The sequence below is a fragment of the Muscardinus avellanarius genome, assembly GCF_963383645.1.
Source record: "Muscardinus avellanarius genome assembly, chromosome: 21".
NCBI classification, from domain to species: Eukaryota; Metazoa; Chordata; class Mammalia; order Rodentia; family Gliridae; genus Muscardinus; species Muscardinus avellanarius.
The window spans coordinates 15,079,691-15,101,129 of record NC_137807.1 but is presented as its reverse complement, the minus strand read 5'-3'; the positions used below and the strand labels follow the sequence as shown (position 1 = coordinate 15,101,129).

The following is a 21,439-nucleotide window of genomic DNA, read 5'->3' as shown; positions in this document are numbered from 1 at the left end:
CCCCCAGAGCTGGGCTCCTTATGGAGGAAAAAAAAAAAAATACAAACCCTAGGACTTGATTTATTAGAAACGTTAATTGATTTTTATCACACTGAAATGAAGATATCCGGTCAGTCGATGCGGTTGTGAAGTTCAAAGGAGATTTGGAAGGAGGCTCGTTACTTATTGCTCCGTTGAAATAGACCCCCCCCAAAACAAAATGAGTTTTAAAAAACCAGGGCCACCGCCCACAGACCCTGGCTGGCGGTGGGCCGCTCGGGGCTGCGGGCCCGAGGCTGCGGCTCCGTTCACAGTGGTCCAGGTCTGCTCGCCTGCGGCATCGCACCTACACCTTATAGTTGAGCTCGGCGTTCATCTTGGTGTACATTTCGTAGATGACATCGATGGTGGCTGTGTAGTTTACCAGGAAGAGGCGGATCTTCTCCAGGCACTCCTCCTCTGTCACGTTCTGACCCTTGGAGAGCGCTTTCAGGAAGTCAGACTTGTAGGGCGCTGCGTACAGCGCTGCCTTGAAACAGCAAGAGGGGAGATGGGCACAGCGTTAGTGCGGCCGGGACCCTGGGCCCACCTGTGGGGGCTTCACTGAGGCCCCCAGTGGGCAGACATGCTCTCTGTGACGTTGGAAAGGAAAGAGTAACTCCATGAGGAACTGCAGGAAGGACACCAGCTTGGGAGACAGAGAGACAGACCTGGGTGCAACCTACAAGTACTGCTTATTAGCTGAGGCTGGGCAAGGTGCAGCCTCTGAGGCTCAGTTTCCTGTCTGTAAAAGGATAATAATGGCGTCTACCTAAGTGCTTTTGTGAAGATTAGGGAGGTCGTGCAAAGGGCTCAGCAGACCACCCAGCACATTGGGTGCTCTGCATGGTGCCAAGCACGTGGTAGGCACTGTGAACCGCTTCCCCGGGAAGCCCACTCCGAGCAGGCAGAGGCTGTGGTCTCTCTTTTGTCCTTGAGGAGTGACACTTCTCTAAAGCTCAGGCCTTGCAGAGTGCAGAGGATCAGGGATTCATAGAGCCTGAGAGCCAAGCTGCAACCCTACAGAAAGCTTAGGCTCTGAGTTTGACAGGGAAAGGGAAGTTTAGACAGTATTGTCATTATAATAAAAATTGATTTACAGTGCAAACCATGCCCCAAGCATCTTATACAGATCACTAATCGTCACAATGAGCTGGGTGTGGTGGTGCCTGAGAGACCGAGACAGGAGGATCATGGGATCAAGGCCAGTCTCAAAAATTTAGCAAGCCCCTCAGCAATTTAGTGAGACCTTGTTTCAAAATAAAAGCTGAAAAGGGCTGGGATGTGGTTTGGAGGTAGAATACTGCTGGATTCAGGCCCCAGTACCAATCAGCACCACTGCCTTCATCAGCATCAGCATCTTCCACGATCCCTTGGGTAGGATCTGTTTTATTCCCATTTGAAAGATGAAGATCCCGCTGCTCAGGATGGAACCCAGAGGCATTCCACCTCCAAACCACACCCCCAGCCCTATTTTACTTCTTCAAACAGGGTCTCACTAGGTTGCAGAGGACCTCACTAAGCTGCTGAGGCTGGCCACAAACCTGTGCTCCTCCTGTCTCAGCCTCCCAAGTACTGGGATTACAAGCATGCGCCACCACGGCCAGCTCCCCCTTTTAAGAGCTGGGGTCTCACTGTGTTACCCAGGCTGCTTCAAACTCCTGGGCTCAACCAATCCTCCTGCTTTGACTCAGTGGCTGGGGAGGCGCGGGGCGGCTCCCTTTCTGCTATAGCCTTCCTTGACTTGCCTGGCCTAAGTGGCACCGTCCTCGGCGGGGAGGTGGGGCCAGGACAGCACCACCTCGGGCCTGGTGAAGGCCACAGCTCACAGGCAGGGCACTGGGAGCTGGGGTGACTGCAAGGCCTTTGTGGGGACTGGCACTGAAGGAGAGGTGCTCTTGCAGTGCCCCAGGGATGGGCCCTGTGTCCGGCCACGCTGGGGTGGAGGGCCTCGCGGTGGCCATGTTTCCTGCCCCATGACCCGCTTCTCCTGCCCAGAACCAGAAGGGCTCCTCAAGCAGCTGCTCCCGACCTGTCCTGGTGGGGACGAGACCAACAAGGGCCCTGGCTTTTCTGGAAGCAGTGGCAGGAGGCCAACTAGGGCGGGCAGTAAGGCCAGCCAAGCAGGACAAGGGCACAGAGGTGATGGCCGGAGGCAGGCGGGGCACTGAGGGCCTGTGGCATTTCGATTCCAGGGACCCTGGTCAGTATCACCCCAACGTAGGCCACAAACCCAGCACCCTAGCCAGTGTCCTTTCAGCAGAGCCCTCATAGGGACCACGCCCTCCTTCCCCTCCCTCATGGCCTGTGTGTGAGTGAGGCTGGGCCGCGAAGCCACCCCACCCATCTGCAGTCCTCTAGGCCCCAGCCCCAAGGCGCTGGGACCCTGGTGCTGACAGAGAGGGCAGGGCAGGACACGAGGGGCAGGTGGCCGAAGCCTTGCTGTCCGGGGCAGATGCAGCTGCAGGCGGCTGAGGCGGAGCCTGCGAGCTGGCGGCCTTCTGGCCTGGGGATGGCCCGGGTCCCTGGCCGCAGGGAGGCTCACATGGAAGATTTTCTGCACGATCCAGCCGTGGTATTTCTTGAGCGCCATCTCGTAGGCCTTGGTGGCGTTGACGCGGATGAGGTTGGGGTGGTTCTCGTCCCGCTCCCCATCACAGATGCTCTGGAGGAAGACCTGGATGAAGCGGAGGCCTCTGGCCAGAGGAGAGGACTCTTCAGGACCCAGCCGTCGGGCGGCTAGCCCGCTGGCTGCGGCCCCACCCGCTGCAAGGTCCAGGGCAGGGTCTGGCCTGCCTCGTCCGCTCAGTGGCTCTCGGGGACTAGCCTGTGGCAGGCAGCCTGGGATGAAGCCACACTGAGTCCCCTTCCGCCCAGCCCCCTGGGACTCACTAAGTCCGCCCTCCTGCCCTGCCAGTGGCCTGCCCGCGCCAGGGGCCACCTGGCCCCTCCTCAGGCTCTGTGGCACCTCAGGAGCCATGAGAAGGGCGCCGGGGGCCAGAACCAAAAACCTCAATGGGGCCGGCCCTGTGGTGCACAGCGTATGTTCTGCTCCCCTGGGCCTCATGAGGCTGGGTTCACACAGAACACGGAGGCTCCTCCACGGGCCGGGTCCTGGCCCACCCTGGCCCGCTGCAGCCCGGAGGCCTCCTGCCTTCACTGGCCCTCATTGCCTACCAGGGCCCCTCCCGGCCCTGTGGGGAGGCAGGAGGGCCAGCCGCACACTGAGACTCACCTTTTCACCCTCCGTGCTTAGGCCAGAGCCTGCTAGTGGCCAGTGTGGTGCAGGGAGCCGGGATAAGGCTCGGCAGCAGCCGCTCTGGGTCCTCTCCTGCTCCCACAACCCTTCCTCTGCCGGCAACGCAGACAATGTCCCCTCAAGTCCCATCTGAGCCACTGCCAACTGACCGCAGCCCTGCTGGGCAGAGGCCCATCCTCGCTCGGCTCCCCATGATCATGCCATCCTCCTACCTCACACCCAGGCCCGCGAGAAGCCGCAGGCAGGCGCCCCTCCTGCCCAGTCTGCTTGACGGCCCTCCTCCAGGAAGCCTTCCTGGATCTGCCTCTGTTCCTGACTCTGATATTCGGCTGCTAGATCTGCCTGCCAACTGATTCCTTCTCTACAAAGCAGTCTACCAAGAGGGGCCCTGAACATGCCTTGTTACATGTGGCACCCATGTGCCCAGCTCCATGCAGGACACATATCAGGTGGCCATCAAGCCCTTGACTGCTGGCAACCACCAGTGTCCAGCACTGCTCTGCACCCCAAGCCTGGCCTGGCTCACGGCTGATTTGGACATGGACAATCTAATGATCAGAAGGCCACCACCTGCCTGGCTCCTTGCTGGCAGACAAAGGCAGCTCAGCAGGGCCAATTCCCTAAGACACACTAAGGGTGTCAATGGGCTGGCCTGCCCCCCTGCCCCTCAAGTCCACACAGCACCGCCCTCTGCAGGGCCACCCTCCCTGCCCCATCCACCAAGAAGATGTGCTGTTGGAGTTGGGTGTGGGGAGGTCCCAGACCAGAGGAGAGGGAGGGCGAGCTCCCCTCCTGGTTCTTGGCCCAGGCTTCCAAGAGAGGGCAACATGGGAACTCGGGGCAAGGAATGGGTCCCTGGCTCATAGCAGCTGCTGGCACCGCACAGCAACGGGAGAATTCTGGAGCTGGGAGAGAACGGAGTGGGCTCCCAGCAGTGAACTGGCCCCGCCCATAGGATGTACTTGAGCTTTTTTTTTTTTTTTTTTTTTTTTTTTAATTGGGGATGGAACCCAGGGGCATTCTGCCTCTAAGCTACATCCTAGCCCATTTTATTTTGAAACAGGGTTTTGCTAAGTTGCTGAAGGCCTAAATTTCTCAGGCTGGCCTGGAACCTAGGATCCTCCTGTCTCAGCCTTCAAGCACTGGGATTACAGGTATGCACCTTCATGCCTGGCTGCACTTGTACAAATTAGACAACAACTCCTCAAGGTGCCGTGCTTCTTTCAAGAAATGGTCCACCTTGTGCCTCAAGTGACCAGCTCCACAGTACACAACCTGGGCAGCTGCGCTCAGATGAGCTGGGCACGTGATTAGGCCTCTGTGAGCCCCTGCAGGCTGCTCCTCTGTGCGATGGGAGGGGTCATCACACCTAACTCACTGTAGAGCTCAAGTGGGTAATGGAGAGCTCAGTGTCCTTCCTAGATGCTGTATGTGCCTGTGTGCTCTGCTGTTGTAGAAACCAGAGTGCGGTAGCTACCCAGGCAAGCCGGGCCCTCGCAGGCTCCCCCCATCACTGCGAGGGTCTGTGCGCTCCGGCAGGCAGGCCTGCTTTCCCCCCATCACTCTGAGGGTCTGTGCGCCCCAGGCAGGCAGGCCTGCTTTCCTCCTATCACTGCGAGGGTCTGTGCACCCCAGGCAAGCTGGGCCCTTGCAGGCTCCCCCATCACTACGAGGGTCTGTGCGCCCCGGCAGGCGGGCCTGCTTTCCCCCCATCACTCTGAGGGTCTGCGCGCCCCAGGCAGGCAGGCCTGCTTTCCCCCCATCACTCTGAGGGTCTGTGCGCCCCAGGCAGGCAGGCCTGCTTTCCCCCCATCACTACGAGGGTCTGTGCGCCCCAGGCAGGCAGGCCTGCTTTCCCCCCATCACTCTGAGGGTCTGCGCGCCCCAGGCAGGCAGGCCTGCTTTCCCCCCATCACTCTGAGGGTCTGTGCGCCCCAGGCAGGCAGGCCTGCTTTCCCCCCATCACTACGAGGGTCTGTGCGCCCCAGGCAGGCAGGCCTGCTTTCCCCCCATCACTCTGAGGGTCTGCGCGCCCCAGGCAGGCAGGCCTGCTTTCCCCCCATCACTACGAGGGTCTGTGCGCCCCAGCAGGCAGGCCTGCTTTCTCCCCTTCACTCTGAGGGTCTGTGCGCCCCGGCAGGCGGGCCTGCTTTCCCCCCATCACTACGAGGGTCTGTGCGCCCCAGCAGGCAGGCCTGCTTTCTCCCCTTCACTCTGAGGGTCTGTGCGCCCCAGCAGGCGGGCCTGCTTTCCCCCCATCACTCTGAGGGTCTGTGCGCCCCGGCAGGCGGGCCTGCTTTCCCTCTGAAGTTCAGATACCCACATCACCTTTTCAGCCACATCAGTGCCAGCGTGGCTCCCACTTTGGGCCATTCTGCTCCATACATCTCCTTCTCCACCTCCAAAATGTTCTGCAGGGTCCGGAACTTGGTTGGGTTGGTATCGTACACTGCTTTGATTTTCTGAAATAGAGCACACAGTTGTCCTGCACGCTGGGGGAGGGGCGGGCACCATCATCTCCTTCCGCTCACTAGAAGCTCGAGGGACACAGCTGGCCCTAACAAGGACCACATGGTCATATGAGGAGGCCGCTCGAGAGCTGGCCATGCAAACTGCTTCCCAGCACTGCTGGAAGGACCCTCAAGGCAACTCTGCTGCTGCTCAGCCAAGCATCCCGATCTACAGATGGGGACGCTGAGGCTCAGAGAGGAGCAAGGCCACACAGCTGGTACAGGCCGAGCAGGCTGGGGCCAGGGCCCATGGCCTCCAGGACGGCCGCTCAGCACCCTAAGAGGACCAGGGACAGGAGCCTGGGTCTCAATCCCAGCTCTGCTGCTTTCTGGCTGCGTGCCCTGAGTGAGTCCTTCAAGCCTCTGCACCTCGGCTTCCTCCTCTTGTAAGGAGATAAAGACAGAACCAGTCTCCAACGCTGGATGGAGACATAAGGCCCAGCCCAGGCCCACCCCAGTGCTCTTGATGGGGAGGGCCCCAGGCTGGGATTGTGCTGGGACCTGCAGGGTCGGCAAGGAGGCCAACCGGGCCTCGCAGTTTACTTTGCATTTGGTGGAGGTGCATGAAGAAGCCAGCAGGCCCTTCTCAGGGCTAACGCTGAAACTTCAGTCCCGGCCACAACTTCAAAGGTCGGACATGCTCAAGGCCTGAGTCAGACAGGCTTAAGGCCAGGCCTGCCCTCCTTGGGCTGGGGGGCTGCAGCTGGGAACAGGGTGCTGTTGTTTGGGGTTGGCTCAGATTCCTGATGTGGGGCCTGGCATGATGACTGCCAGGCCAGGTACATACCGTGATGTTGCCACTTATGTCTGCCTTGATGGGTGTAAACACTGGGGACCCAAGGCAATCTGGAGATAAAGGGAGAAGAGAGATTTAGATTCTCCACAGGGTGCTGTTCAGGACCGCCATGGGCCGTGGAGGACTGGGGACCCGAGGGGAGGTCATTTGGTGTGTAGAGGGCAGCAAGCAGAGCTGTTCACAGGTTCTGTGGGACAGCTGGGGGCAGTGGCACACAGCTGTAATAGCAGTACTTGGGAGGCTGAGACAGAAGGATCGTCCCAGGCCAGCCTCAGCAACTTGGTGAGGCCCTTGGCAACTTAGTGAGACCCTATTTCAAAATAAAAAATAAGCCAGGTGCAATGGTGCATGCCTATAATCCCAGTCCTTGGGAGGTGGAGACAGGAGGATTGCAGGTTGGAGGACAGCTTCAGCAAGTAGTGACACTCTCCTCAACCCAGCGAGACCCTATTTCAAAATAAAAATAAAATATAATCGGAGGTGTAGCTCAGAGGTAGAATGCTCCTGAGTTCAATCCCCAGTAACACAAGAATAAATAAATAATAAAATAGAAGCCAGGTGTGGCGGCACATGCTTGGAGTCCCAGTACTTGGGATGCTGAGACAGGAGGATCACAGGTTCAAAGCCAGCTTTGGCAACATAGCAAGGCTCTCAGTGAGAGGAAGACCTTGTGAAACAAGGTCTCTAGTGAGACCCTGTTTCCAAATAAGACATAAAAAATTGGAAGCCGGGCATAGTGATGCACGCTTGTAATCCCAGCATCTGGGAGGCTGGAACAGGAGAATCATAGTTTGCAGACACCTCAGCTGTTTAGTGAGGCCCTTTGCAACTCAGTGACACTCTAATTCAAAATAGAGAATAAAAAAATATGGCTGGGGTGTAACTTGAAGGTAGAATACCCGAGTTCAATCCCCACTACCACAAAATTAAAAAAATAAATAAAACAAGCCAAACATGGTGGCAGATGCTTGTAATCCCAGCCTCCAGCCACTTAGTGAGGCTCTCAGCAACTCAGTGAGATTCTGTTTCCAAATAAAGTATAGACGGGCATGGTGGCGCACGCTTGTAATCCCCGCACTTGGGAGGCAGAGACAGGAATATTGCGCAGGTTCAAAGCCAGCCTTGATGGCTTAAGAGACCCTGTTTCCAAATGAAAATATTAAAAAAAAAATAGGTCTGGGAGTACAGCCTGGAGGTAGAAAGCCCCTGGGTTCCGCCCCCAGTACTACATAAAGAAAGAAAGAAAGAAAGAAAGAAAGAAAGAATAAAAAATAGGGCTGGGGGTGTGGCTCAGAGGTAGAATGGCCCTGGGTTCAATCCCCAGCACAGCAAAATATAAATTAAAAATTAAAAAATAGGTATGGGGGTGTCTCTCAGAGGTAAAAGCCCTTGGGTGTAATCCCTAGTACCACGGGGGTGGGGGGAGAGAACACACATTTGGAGGGTTCCTAGCTAGCTATAGGTAAAGCCAGGTTCTTACTGCATAACTTGTTAGAGCCTTTAAACGCAGGTGGAGTATGCCTGAGACATACCCTTTTATCCACCTCTCGCAAGCACAGCACTGTGCAACAGAGCTTTTTGTGATGGTGGCAATGTTCTCTTTTGTTTGGGCTCCCAGCTCCACACCTATTAAGGGGGCTACTCCTTCTACTGTCTGAGCCTCATGATTCCTGTGGGACAGCAGAACTGGTCACAGCAGTGTGACGAGGATGCCTGAAACAGTCCTATCCCAAGGCAGGCGTTTTGCTCCTCTCAGGAGGGCAGGGTTTTAAAAGGAAGCGCTTTTCCTTTCTCGTGGGTCATGGTCCAGCCGATGACACCTTTGAGCTGACGGCCTGGCTATGTGTGGAACTCTGGGCTCTGTGTGAACTGTGACAGGCGGCCGCCTGCCTCTGCCTTTTCCTCTATCACCCTGGCAGGCAGTCATGGCTCGGGGACGTTAGCCAAGGCCCCTTCCTGTGCAGAGCGGCCTTGCAGGCTGGTGGCCGCGTTGCTGCAGCAGGAGCCTCACTCAGGAGCCTGAGCCGGCGGCACTCCCTGCCTTCTTCACCACCTTCCCTGTCCACAGGGCCCGCAGACAGAGATCCTGAGCAGGCCAGGGGGTCTGCCCACAAGAGGGAGATGGCGCGGCTGCGCAGGCCAGACAGGAGCCTCAGGGTCCATGCTAATGACCACCAGGGCAGGGGGCTGGGGAAGAATGACTGCCCGCCAAGTTCCAGCCAAGGTGACCCAGCGCACTTGGCTGGCCATCTGGAATGGTCTAACTGCAGCTGTGAAAAGAGGTGCTTCGCGTTAAGAGCATTAGATGCTTTAAGTGAAACACCTCTAGCGTTCTAGAAAGAAGGGCTGCAGACAGCACCACCTCCCTCAGCCGGTGAGTCTCCTCACCAAGGCCCTGCTTCCCACGTGTCCAGGGTGCAGGAGCAGCGCGGACTCCACAGGGAGCTTAGTGGCTTGGCATATGCTGAGCATGTGCGAGCCCTGGGCTTCACCCTCAGCACCAAAACCCATGTATTAAGAGGAATGCATAAGCCAGGCATGGTGGCTGGCACACGCATTAATTCCAGTCCTTGGGAAGCTAAGACAGGAGGATCCGGGTTTACAGCCAGTCTCAGCTACTTGGTGAGGCCCTCCGCAACTTGGTGAGACCTTGTTTCAAAATAAAGAATAAAAAAAAGGACTGGGGGTGTAGCTCAGAGGTAGAATTCCCCGGGTTCAAACTCCAGTAATACACATACACACACACACACACACACACACACACACACACGAATGCCTGTCAGGCAGTGCCACATGCCTATAATCCTCCGACTTAGGAGGCTGAGGCCGGTGCATAGTAATTTACCAAGACCCTGTTTCCAAGTAAAAGCTAGGCACAGTGGACACCTGTAATCCTGGTACTTGAGAGAGACTGAAACAGGAGGATCGCAGATTCAAGGCCAGCGCATGGTACCTTACTGAGACTCTGTTTCAAATAAAAGATAAAATAGTGCTCAGGGTATAGCCCAGAAGTAGAATGCCCCTGGGTTCAATTCCCAGTAACTAACACACACACACATACAATGTCCAAAGATTTACATTGGGTCAATAATGAATGCACAGATAGGTTCAGTAAAATAATGATAGTATCTATGTTGTAGGTGTACAACTATTCACTATAAAATTCTTTCAACAGTCAGGCATGGTGGCACATGCTTGCAATCCCAGTACTTGGAAGGCTGAGATAGGAGGAGTGCAGATTCGAGACCAGCCTCAGCAACTTAGTGAGGCCCTCCACAACTTAATGAGACCCTGTTTCTAAATTATTTTATTTTATTTTTGGTGGTGGTACTGGGGTTCCTGGAAGCCCTTCTACCTTTGGGCTACTCTCCCAGGCCTATTTTATACTTTTTAATTTTTTTGGAAACAGGGTCTCTTAAGCCAGCGCAGCTGGCTTCGAACCTGCGTGATCCTCCTGTCTCTGCCTCCCAAGCGCGGGGATTACAAGCGTGCGCCACCACGCCCGGCCTAAATAAAGATAGGGTTGGGAGTGTAGCTCATAGGCAAAATGCTCCTCAGTTCAATCCTCAAAACCATGAAAAATAAAATAAATTCTTTCAGCTTTGCCATATGATTAAATTATTTGTTTGTTTGTTTGTTTATTTATTTATTGCGGTACTAGGGATGGAACCCAGGGGCATTCTACCCCTGATTTATACCCCAGCTCTATTTTTTTTATTCTTTATTTTGAAACAAGGTCTCACTATGTTGCAGAGGGCCTAAGTAGCTGAGGCTGTCCTCTAACCTGTGATCCTCCTGTCAAGCATGTGCCACCATGCCTAGCATTGGTTGAGATTTTTTTTTTCCCGTGGTACTGGGGTTCCTGGAAACCCTTCTACCTCTGGGCTACACTCCCAGACCTATTTTTTTTAAAATATTTTTATTTGGAAACAGGGTCTCTTAAGCCAGTGTGGCTGGCTTCGAACCTGCACGATCCTCCTATCTCCGCCTCCCAAGCACGGGGATTACAAGCGTGCGCCACCACGCCGGCTCTGGTTGAGAATTTTTATAGAAAATATAGAAAAATAATATCAAGTATTCTTGCTTTTCTGCTCATAAAAGCCACGCTGTCCCTCTACTCTTTCGGGTCCCCTGCCTGTGAAGCACCAGGCCACAGGGCGTCCGGCAGGGCTGCCATGAGGGACGGTGTCAGGGGCACAAAGCAAGAGTTCAGAGCCCAGCTGGGCTGACCTTCAACCACAGCTGCATAGGGAGAGGGACCGGCCTTGGGCATAGGTCACTAGCAACCACGGGGGTGGTGGGGTCGTTAGCTGTTCCCGATGACTCAGGTCAGGTGATGTGCATTTTAAGAGATGCAGAAAAATGTCTCTGGGCTCTGAAAGATGGCTCTGGTGCAGCCTGAGCGGCTGTGCCCTGGCGGGCGGCAGGGAAAAAGGCCTTTTGTTTCGGGTTCTCCTGACAGTGAGCTGCGGGGTCACGAGGCCGCTGTGGTCAGCAGGCGCGGGGGCCCCACAGCAGCCCTGTGAGTTGCAGTCACCACATGGGCTGCAGGGGAAGTGTGTGGGCCAAACTTTTTTTTCTTCACAGTACTGGGGATGGGACCCAGGGGCATTCAACCTCCGAGCTACATCCCCAGTCCTATTTTTTATTCTTTATTTTGAAACAGGGCCTAAGTAGTTGAGGCTGGCCTTGAACCTGTGCCCCTTCTGTCTCAGCCTACCAAGTACTGGGATTACAAGCGTGCCCACCATGCCCGCCTGGTGGCCAAAGGCACCCCTGAGGCTGTGGGTAACATGTGTGTGGAGGCACGCCGGCGGCCAGGGTGCCTCCTCCCAGCCCACGGCCAGCCTCTGGTCACCAAGCGCAGGGAGCCAACCCGCTGCTCAGGACCACGCAATGAGCATCAGGACCCAGACCCAAGCGCAGGTCCTGTGCTGGCTCCTCCATACCCACCCGCCCCCTTTAGAACATTCCCATCTGTCCATAAACTCAAAGAAACAAGGGAACTCAGGAAAGCAGGGTCATTTCAATCCCTACACATGTGGCCTTTCCAATCATTTAACCATGAGCTCGCCCCTGCGCTGGAGAGGGCGCAGTACATTCCTAGCAGAGCATCCAGCCTCACCTTTCCTACAGGGTGCAGCCGGCCCCCAAAGTGCCTTTCTTGTTTTACCGGTTTCGAGGTTGCCCTAAACTTGTTTTCATTGTGGTTAGCAAACAGGCTCTTCAAAGTCTCACCAGACCCTGCCTGCCTGGAGGTAGGGAGGGGGCTGGCATGGTTTTCTAGTTCATTATCTTGCTTTGTCTTTTAAAAACTGAAGACAGTGGCTATGATCCCCATAGAACCAGCTGGAGCTCTGGTTATCTGGAACACCTGTCGAATGGCCCAGAGGGTGGATGTGTGTGTGTGTGTGTGTGTGTGTGTCTGTGTGTGTGTGTGTGTGTGTGTGTTTTGTTTGTGGTACTAAGGATTGAACCCAGAGACATTCTACCTCTACGCTCTGCCCCCAGACCTATTTTATATTTTATTTTGAAACAGGGTCTCATTAAGTTGCGGAGAGGGCCTCGCTAAGTTGCTGAGGCTGTGACCTGTGATCCTCCTGTCTCAGCCTCCCAAGTACTGATATTATAAGTGTGCCTCTCCATGCCAGGTTAGTGGAGGTGTTTATTCTTTCTTTCTTTCTTTCTTTCTTTCTTTCTTTCTTTTTTTTTTTTTTTTATTGGCAGCACTAAGGATGGAACCCAGGGGCATTCTACCTCTGAGCTATGCCCCAGCCCTATTTTTTACTCTTTATTTTGAAACAGGGTCTCGCTGTGTTGCAAAGGGCCTCACTAAGAAGCTGAGGCTGTCTGTGAACCCAGATCCTCCTGTCTCAGCCTCCCAGGTACTGGGATTACAAATGTGTGCCACCACTCCTGGCTGGAGGTATTTTTTCTAAGCATACTAGTCAACCCAGAAGCATAAGGAAAAGACCAATGAATCTTATTATAAAGAAGAGAAACTTCCTATGTGGAGCAAGGGGAAATCCTACTACTAATCAAAGTCAAACAACAATCTGGGGCTGGCTGTGGTTGTGCGTGCTTTTAATCCCAGTACTTGGGAGACTGAGACAGGAGGATCGCAGGTTCGCGGCCAGCCTCAGCAACTTGTGAGGCCCTCTGTCACTCAGTGAGACCCTCAAAATAAGGAATAAAATAGGACTGGGTGTGTAGCTAGGAGGTCGAATGCCCCTGGGTTCCATACCTGGTACCGTAAAACAAACAAACAAACAAACAAACAAACAAACAAAAAACAACAAGCTGGGGTTGGGGTAGAGTCTGTGTAACAAATATAACAGATAAAGAGCTACTATCCCTAATATAAAAAGAGCTCTTGAAAATCAAGGTTATATGGTCCATAGAACTATGAAGCAATTTATTGAAGAAATGAAAAGATGCTTAATATCAACAATAAAAAATAAAGTAATTCCGGCATTTGGGAGGCTGAGACAAGAGGATCGCAGTTCGTGGATAGCCTCGGGTACTTAGTGAGGCCCTTTGCAACTTAGTGAGACCCTGTTTCAAAATAAAGAATAAAAAATAGAGCTGGGGTGGAGCTTGGAGGTAGAATGCCCCTGGGTTCCATACACATACACTCAGTACCTCAGAAAGAAAAGAAAGAAAGAAAGAAAGAAAGAAAGAAAGAAAGAAAGAAAGAAAGAAAGAAAGAAAGAAAGAAAGAAAGAAAGAAAGAGAAAGAAAGAAAAAGAAAAGAAAAGAAATTAAGCCAGGGATAGTGGTACATGCTTGTAATTCCAGTACTTGGGAGGCTGAGACACGACAGGAGGTTCAAGGACAACTTCAGCAAGTAGTGAAACTCTCATCAACCTAGCAAGACCCTGTTTCAAAATAAAAATAAAAAGCCGAGCATGGTGGCATACGCTTGTAATCCCAGCATTTGGGAGGCTGAGACAAGAGGATCGCAGTTCGCAGGCAGCCTCGGGTACTTAGTGAGGCCCTCCACAACTTAGTGAGACCCTGTTTCAAAATAAAGAATAAAAAATAGGGCTGGGCTGAAGCTCAGAGGTTGAATGGCCCTGGGTTCCATCCCCAGACCTACAAAATAAATAAATAAATAAGGCCGGGCGTGGTGGCGCACATGGGAGGCAGAGACAGGAGGATCATGCAGGTTCGAAGCCAGCTGGGCTGGCTTAAGAGACCCTGTTTCCAAAAATAAAATAAGTCTGGGAGTATATCCTGGAGGTAGAAGGGCTTCCAGGAACCCCAGTACCACCAAAACAAACAAACAAACAAACAAATAAACAAACAAATAAATTAATTAATTAAGAATAAAAATAAAATATTCCCAGTGCCACACACACACATTCACACAAAAATTAAAACAGAGAAATATTCTCCAGGTACCAAATAATTTTATGACTGTACCAACCTTCTTTAGGACAACTATTTTAGATGGAATTCATCAAAATAGAACACAATGGTCCCTGCTTTTAGAGAACAAGCTATAACTCTCTAAACAGAGCTGTCATTAAAATTATGAATTATAAGCCAGGCGTGGTGGCGCACGCTTGTAATCCCAGCATTTGGGAGGCTGAGACCTGGAAGACCACGGTTTGTGGACAGCCTAAGCTACTTAGTGAGGCCCTCTGCAACTCAGTGAGACCCAGTTTCAAAATAAATAATAAAAAAAATAGGGCAGGGGGTGTAGCTTGGAGGTCAAATGCCCCTGGGTTCCATCCCCAGACCCACAAAAAAAAAGTTACTATAAAATTATGAATTATAAAAGTGTGACCCTCTAATGCCACAGGTCCCCTCAAACTTTCACTATAGGGCTTTAGACGTTGAGTTTCGGTTTTTAGGATATCTTTGTGTACTTTGTTTTTAATGACAGCCTGGTGCCATGGCACAGCCTGTAATCCCAGTACTTGGGAGGCTGAGAAAGGAGGATCACAGGTTCAAGGACTGCTTCAGCAAGTAGTGAGACTCTCATTACTTTAGTGAGATCCTGTTTCGAAATAAAAATAAAATAGTGCTGGGGATGTAGCTCAGAGGCAGATTGCTCCTGGGTTCAATCTCTAGTACCACAAGGGGGTAAAAAAGATACTGGTTTGAACCCAGAGGCACTCTACCACTTAACTATATATCCCCAGGCCTTTTTTATTTATTTATTTATTTAGTTATTTAGTTAGTTATTGGTGGTACTGGAGGTGGAACCCAGGGGCTTTTCTACCTCTGGGCTACACTCCCAGACCTATTTTATACTTTACTTGGAAACAGGGTCTCACTAAGTTGCTAAGAGCCTCACTAAGTAGCTGAGGCTGACTTTGAACCTGTGTGATCCTCCAGTCTCAACCTCCCAAGAGCTGGGATTATAAGCGTGCACCACCACGCCCAGCTTACACCCCAACCTTCTTAAAATTTTATTTTGAGATGATCTCACTATGTTGCCCAGGCTATCCTCAAACTTGTCATCCTCCTGCCTCAGCCTTCTGACTAGCTGCAATTACAGGCTTGAACTGACATGCCAGGCCTCTTCATGTATTTTTTTTTCAAACTTTTCTTGGTGGTTCATGGCTATTTCTTCCAGCTTTATCTGCAGTGCTTTGTTCTGCTAGATACTTGAGAAACAAACAGCCAATTGTGCCAGGGTCATCTGCAAAACAAAAGGAGACAGGCTCCAAGCAGGGATCTGCGGTGATCTCTTGACAGCTCTGGCTGGACAGGGGCCACCCAGGGTCTCCCGCCTGGGTCTGTGCCACCCTTCAGATGGGCGACACTGTCCAGAAAGCAGAATTCCCCATAAGCCTGTAATCACCATCTTCAACCCAGAACTGGACTCGCTTCCTCTTTCTCTGGCCTCGACAGAGCTGGACAGCACTGGCCGTTAAGCAAGACCACTGCACAGCTGGGGATGAAACTCAGCGGTAGAGCGCTTGCCCAGCACGTGCAAGGCCCGGGGCTCAACCCCCAGCACCACCACAGGCAAAAAAGACACAGCCCACAAGTGGGAATTCCCATCCAAGACACCTATGATGCCCTCATCTCTTACAAGAGGTGATGCTCCCATCACCCAGGCAAGGGGATGGACTGGCCTAGCCCACCCTCTTATTTGATCTCAGGAGTAATTTTCATTAAAAAATAAGACTCACTGTTTATAAGATACATAGCTTCCTTTCAGCTTGTGTGACTCAGGATAGGAACACACCTAACCAGATCCATAAACATTTAACTCCAAACAGGAGGAGCAAGAGGCCCATGTTGCAAGACCAGCAGCTTGGTGTGTGGAGGTTCCAGATCATATTCAAATTTATTTTCATAGCTGGATAATAAAGTTCAGTTGTTAACCACACAAGGCAGATTCACTTTACAGGTCCTGGGTTACACAGATCCTAATGGGTGGCTCTCCAATTACAGCTGATGGAGATGAATCATTTATTAATTGGGGCCAGGAGTTGTCATGGCTCAAGTCACAATCAGACCTATTTGGAAGGAAGAGAACCCTGAAATGCCCACGTTCTAGAAACCGGTCCATGCTCTAAATTTTATGATTTAAAAAGAAAAGAGCCAAGCCAGGTGTGGTGGTGCATGCTTGTAATCCCAGTACTTGGGAGGCTGGGACAAGAGGATCGTGCAGGTTTGAGCCAACCTCAGCTACTTAGTGAGACCCTGTTTCCAAATAAAATATAAAATAGGTCTGGGAGTGTAGCCTGGAGGTAAGAAGCCCCATAGGTACCAAAAAAAAAAAAAAAAGAGCCAAGCATGGTGGTGCATGCCTATAATCCCAGTATTGGGAGGCTCAGACAGGAGGATCACAGGTTCAAGGACAGCCTCAGCAAGTAATGAGACTCTCAGCCTAGCAAAACCCTGTCAATGGTCTGGAATACATTTAAAGTTATTATTTTATATGCCGGGCGCGGTGGTGCACACTTGTAATCCCCACGCTTGGGAGGCAGAAACAGGAGGATCGCTCAGGTTCGAAGCCAGCCGCGCACGCTGGCTTAGGAGACCCTGTTTCCAAATTTAAAAAATGTAAAAATAGGTCTGGGAGTGTAGCCTGGAAGTAGAAGGGCTTCCAGGAACCCCAGTACCACCAAAAAAAAAAGTTATTATTTTTTTTTACTTTTTTTTTAAATTTGGAAACAAGGTCTCACTAAGTTGCTGAAAACCTCACTAAGTAGCTGAGGCTGGCTTCGAACCTGTGCGATCCTCCTGTCTCAGCCTCCCAAGCGGGGGGATTACAAGCGTGCGCCACCACGCCCGGCTTAAAAAGTTATTATTTTATGACTGGGAGATTTCTGTGACTATCACCCACAACAACCAATTTAGTCAATATCTATTTCTTTTCCTCCTCCTTCCCTTCCTGTCTTTCTCCTTTGATTTCATTTTTCCCTTTCATTCACAATTCACAATAAAAATAAATTAGGACTAGGGGTATAGCTCAGAGGTAAAATGCTCCTGGGTTCAATCCCCAGCACCACACACACACAAAGTCACCCCGTGGCAAGCCAACTCTTTGTCTAAACTTTGACAAAAACCAGCCATGAATAGATGATGCCGCTGTGTAGCCTAGGGGGAAATCAGTTCAGCTCTCTGAGTCACAGTTTCCTCATGTATAAAATGAGACTAATAATGACCCCACCTCATAGGGTTGCTCTGAGGCTTAAAACAGGCTGTACGGAAGCCCAGCATAATGGTGCATGCTTGTAATCCCAGCGCTTGGGAGGCTGAAACATGAGGGTTCATAGACAGCCTCAGCTACTTAGTGAGGCCCTCTGAAACTTAGTGAGACCTTGCTTCAAAATAAAAAATAAAAATAAAAAAATAGGGCTGGGGTATAGCTCAGAGATAGGATGCCCCTGGGTTCCATCCCCAGTACTTAAAAAAAAAAAGGGGTGGGGGGGGTTGTATAGATAAAGGGTTCAGCACAGTTTCTGGTACCTTGTAAGTGCTTAATAAAAAGAAGACATTATTATACATGCTTATTATTATACATTATATCATCAGTTTCACCTTTCCCAATAGGTAAATTTTTTCTTTAGAGAAGAAATCCAGGAAATAATGATCCCAATGATTAAGAAATCAAAAGAAGCTAGGTGTGGCCCACACCTGTAATCTCAGCTACTCACAAGGTGGAGGCAGGAGAATCACAAATTTAAGGCCAACCCAGGCAACTTACCAAGATCTCCAAGATCCTATCTGTTTCTTTTTTAGTGTGTGTGTGTGTGTGTGTGTGTGTGTGTGTGTGCGCACACGCGTGTGTATTACTGAGGATTGGACTCAGGGACATTATGCCTTTGAGCTACACCTCTAGCCCTAGCCCTACTTTTTATTTTTATTTTGAAACAGGGTCCCACTAGGTTGATGAGAGTCTCACTACTTGCTGAAACTTTCCTCAAAACTGTGATCCACCTGTCTCAGCCTCTCAAGTAATGGGATTACAAGTGTGTACCACCACACCTGCCTAAGATCCTGTTTCAAAATAAAATAAGGCTGGAGATAAGCTGAGTGGTAGAATGTGTCTAGCACATGTGAGGCCCTAGGTTCAATGGGGCGGGTAAGGGCGGTAAGGCACGCCTGGCATGTGCGGGGACCTGGGTTCAATCACCAGCACTACAAAAACAGAAACAAAAGCCAGGGTTGGTGGTGCATGCTTGTGATCCCAGTGCTTGGGAGGCTGAGATAGGAGGAGCGCAGATTTGCAGCCAGCCTCAAACTTACTTAGTGAGGCCCTGTGCAACTTCATGAGACCCTGTTTCAAAATATAGAATAAAAAATATGGCTAGGTGTGTAGCTTGGCGGTAGAATGCCCCTGGATTCCATCCCCAGTTCCACCAAAAAGAAGGAGGAGGAGGAGGAGGAGGAGGAGGAGGAGGAGGAGGAGGAGGAGGAGGAGGAGAAGAAGAATGAGGAGAAGAGGAGGAGAAGAAGAAGGGCAAAAGGGAAAAATGAAATCAAAGGAGAAAGACAGGAAGGGAAGGAGGAGGAAAAGAAAGAGATATTGACTAAATTGGTTGTTGTGGGTAAAATTCACAGAAATCTCCCAGCCATAAAATAATAACTTCAAATGTATTCCAGACCACTGACAGGATTTCAGAAAGGAGAAGTAAGGACCTTGGAGCAATAGTGGTGCAGAAAACGAATCACTCGGCAGCGGGAAGCAGAGTCGCTGCCTAACCGCCAGGGCAGACAGCAGAGGTTTTATAGGACCCTGAAGAGGGCTGATCCACAGGAATGACTTTGAAATGATCAGATACAGCCAAAGGGGAGCAGTAAAAGAGAAGGGCCTGGATACAAGCAACACCACGAGGATGTAGCAAAAGGAGTTCACAGTCAAGCCTCAATCAATGAAACCGAAGGCTGGAACCCGTGTTCCCATTCTAAGCTCATTAAATAAGCGCATTGTCTTGCCAGGGGGACTTGCTGTCCCTTCCCCTCCTCCACAAACACAACCCATTCTGCTCCAGAAGAAAACTTCCCTTGTCCTGTTCTGGGGCTGGTCTCCCCTGTCCTGGGCTAGCCCAGCTTCCAAGCCACCTTCTAGCTCCATGACCTCGTCAAATTCCTGCACCTCTAGGACCCTCAGTTTCCTCTTCTGGAAGACAGTGCCGGTTCTCTTCTATTTCTTAAGGTCTTCGTGAGGACTGGAAATGTTCAACGCTGGACTCCAGGAGCGACTAGAAATAGGGGCTACACCTGCTATGGTCAGGTTCCCGTGTTGTGCGTACACCCTCCCCTTTCCCTTCAGGTGGACGTCAGCTGGCCACCTCTCCTCTGCCAGGTGTATTGCTGGGGCCCGACTTTTGCTCTAAGGAGCCACCATGGATCACACTCTACTGAACAGGAGTGGAGGACGAGCAGCCAGACAGGCCAGCTAGCCACAGAGCACACCCGCCTGCCTCTGTTCTATTCTCTCCAGCCAGCACAAGCCAGATTTCTGAACACACACAGAGAGAGAAGACTTGGGCCCCAAGGGAAGGGCGCGCGCGCACCCTTGGTCTGCAGTCCACGCAGCGTTCAGCTGTATAAAGGAAGGCGCTGCCCCGTGGCTCTCAGGCTGAGGCCACCATTGGCTGGACTGAGTCCCGGCAGTTGATCCCCAAGATTCAGGGGTGTCTTCTTTCTAGCGGACCCCTATTTTTCAAGGGCTGTGTGACATGAGGTCCAGTCTCCAGGAGAGTCTGTTCTGTCTGTGCAATGAGGGGTTGGTTGCAGGCAGGGAGCACCAAGTGTGATCACAGGAGACCAGCTCCATCCGCCCTTCTGGGAGGCTCTCGCCCCCCGATTCACACTTGGGGTCCAGGCTCAGGGAAGGGAGGTCTACGCATGGGTGCACAGCTTTGGTCCTCCACAGAAATCAGGCTTGGGTGGCTTGGTTTGATGTGCGTGTCTGTGTTTCTTTCTTTCTTCTTCTTCTTCTTTTTTTTTTTTTTTTTTTGTGGGTCTGGGGATGGAAACCAGGGGCATTTGATCTCCAAGCTACACCCCTGCCCTATTTTTTATTCTATTTACTTACTTACTTACTTATTTATTTATTTATTTTGTGGTACTGGGGGTGGAACCCAGAGGCTTTCTACCTCCAGGCTACACTCCCAGCCCTATTTTATATTTTATTTGGAAACAGGGTCTCACTAAGTAGCTGAGGCTGGCTTCGAACCTGTGCGATCCTCCTGTCTCAGCCTCCCAAGGGCGGGGATTACAAGCGTGCGCCACCACGTCCAGCTTATTCTTTATTTTTGAAACAGGGTCTCACTAAGTTGTGGAGGGCCTCACTGAGTAGCTGAGTCTGTCCCCAAACCGCGATCTCCGGTCTCAGCCTCCCGAATGCTGGGATTACAAGTGTGCGCCACCACGCCCGGCTGTGTTTCTTTCCATTAACCTCTCCAAGGTGCTTGGGGCATGGATGTCAGAGGAAAATAAATTCACAGAGCCTCAAAAACAGCCCACTGAGCCAGATATGTGGCCCACACTTGTAATCCAAGTACTTGGGAGTCTGAGACAGGAGGATTGCAGTTCACAGCCAGCCTCAGCTACTTAGTGAGGCCTTCTGCAACTTAGTGAGACTGTTTCAAAATAAAGAATAAAAAGAGGGCTGGGGTGTAGCTTGGAGGTAAAATGCCCCTGGGTTCCATCTCCAGCACTGCATTAAAAAAAAAAAAAAAACCCAAGTGAGCCGGCATGGTGGCACACGCTTGTAATCCCAGTATTTGGGAGGCTGAGACAGGAGGATGCAGGTTCGCAGCCAGCCTCAACCACTTAGTGAGGCCCTCTGCAACTTAGTGAGACCCTGTTTCAAAATAAAGAATAAAAAATAGGGCTGCGGGTGGAGCTTGGAGGTAGACTGTCCCTAGGTTCCATCTCCAGCACCGCAAAAAAACTAAAACTAAAATTAAAAAAACAGCCAACTGGGATGTTAGGTAGATTGATAAGAAAATGCAAGGGGAGTGGGAGTAGCCCTCCCCTGGGCTCCTCTGAGTAGATTGGATGGGGAGTTCTGAGCATGCACACCAACACCCAGCAGGCTGAAGGCTCAGAGAAGCCTCTCTTGTGTGTGTTGGGGGTAGGGTGGTTCTGGAGGTTCACCCAGAGGCATTCGACCTCATACTTCTGAGGCAGAATAGCCAGGCCTATTTTTATTTTGAAACAGGGTCTTGGTAAGTTGCTGAGGGGCATCACTAAGTTGCTGAGGGTGGCCTCAGACCTGCAATCCTCCTATCTCAACTTCCCAAGTACTAAGAATACAGGTGGGCACCATCATACCTGGCATGAAGAACCCTCTCTTACCATGCCCTTGCAAATGCACTGCTAACTGATGTCAGGGCTGCAGGCAGTTTTCAAACTGTACCAACACTGCAGAAA

At 51.6% G+C, this 21,439-nt stretch overlaps 1 protein-coding gene across 1 annotated transcript in view; it reads right to left on the bottom strand.

Moving 5' to 3' along the window:
- Positions 1–325: 325 nt before the first annotated feature.
- Positions 326–21,439, bottom strand: part of GLTP (glycolipid transfer protein) — a gene marked incomplete at both ends in the record, with an annotated part of 28,157 nt that continues 7,043 nt past the window's right edge. The window contains 4 exons of the mRNA XM_080717940.1: positions 326–508; positions 2,564–2,714; positions 5,606–5,739; positions 6,575–6,633. Of these exons, the coding sequence (XP_080574066.1) occupies positions 326–508; positions 2,564–2,714; positions 5,606–5,739; positions 6,575–6,633 (527 nt within the window). The remainder of the gene's footprint in view (positions 509–2,563; positions 2,715–5,605; positions 5,740–6,574; positions 6,634–21,439) is intronic.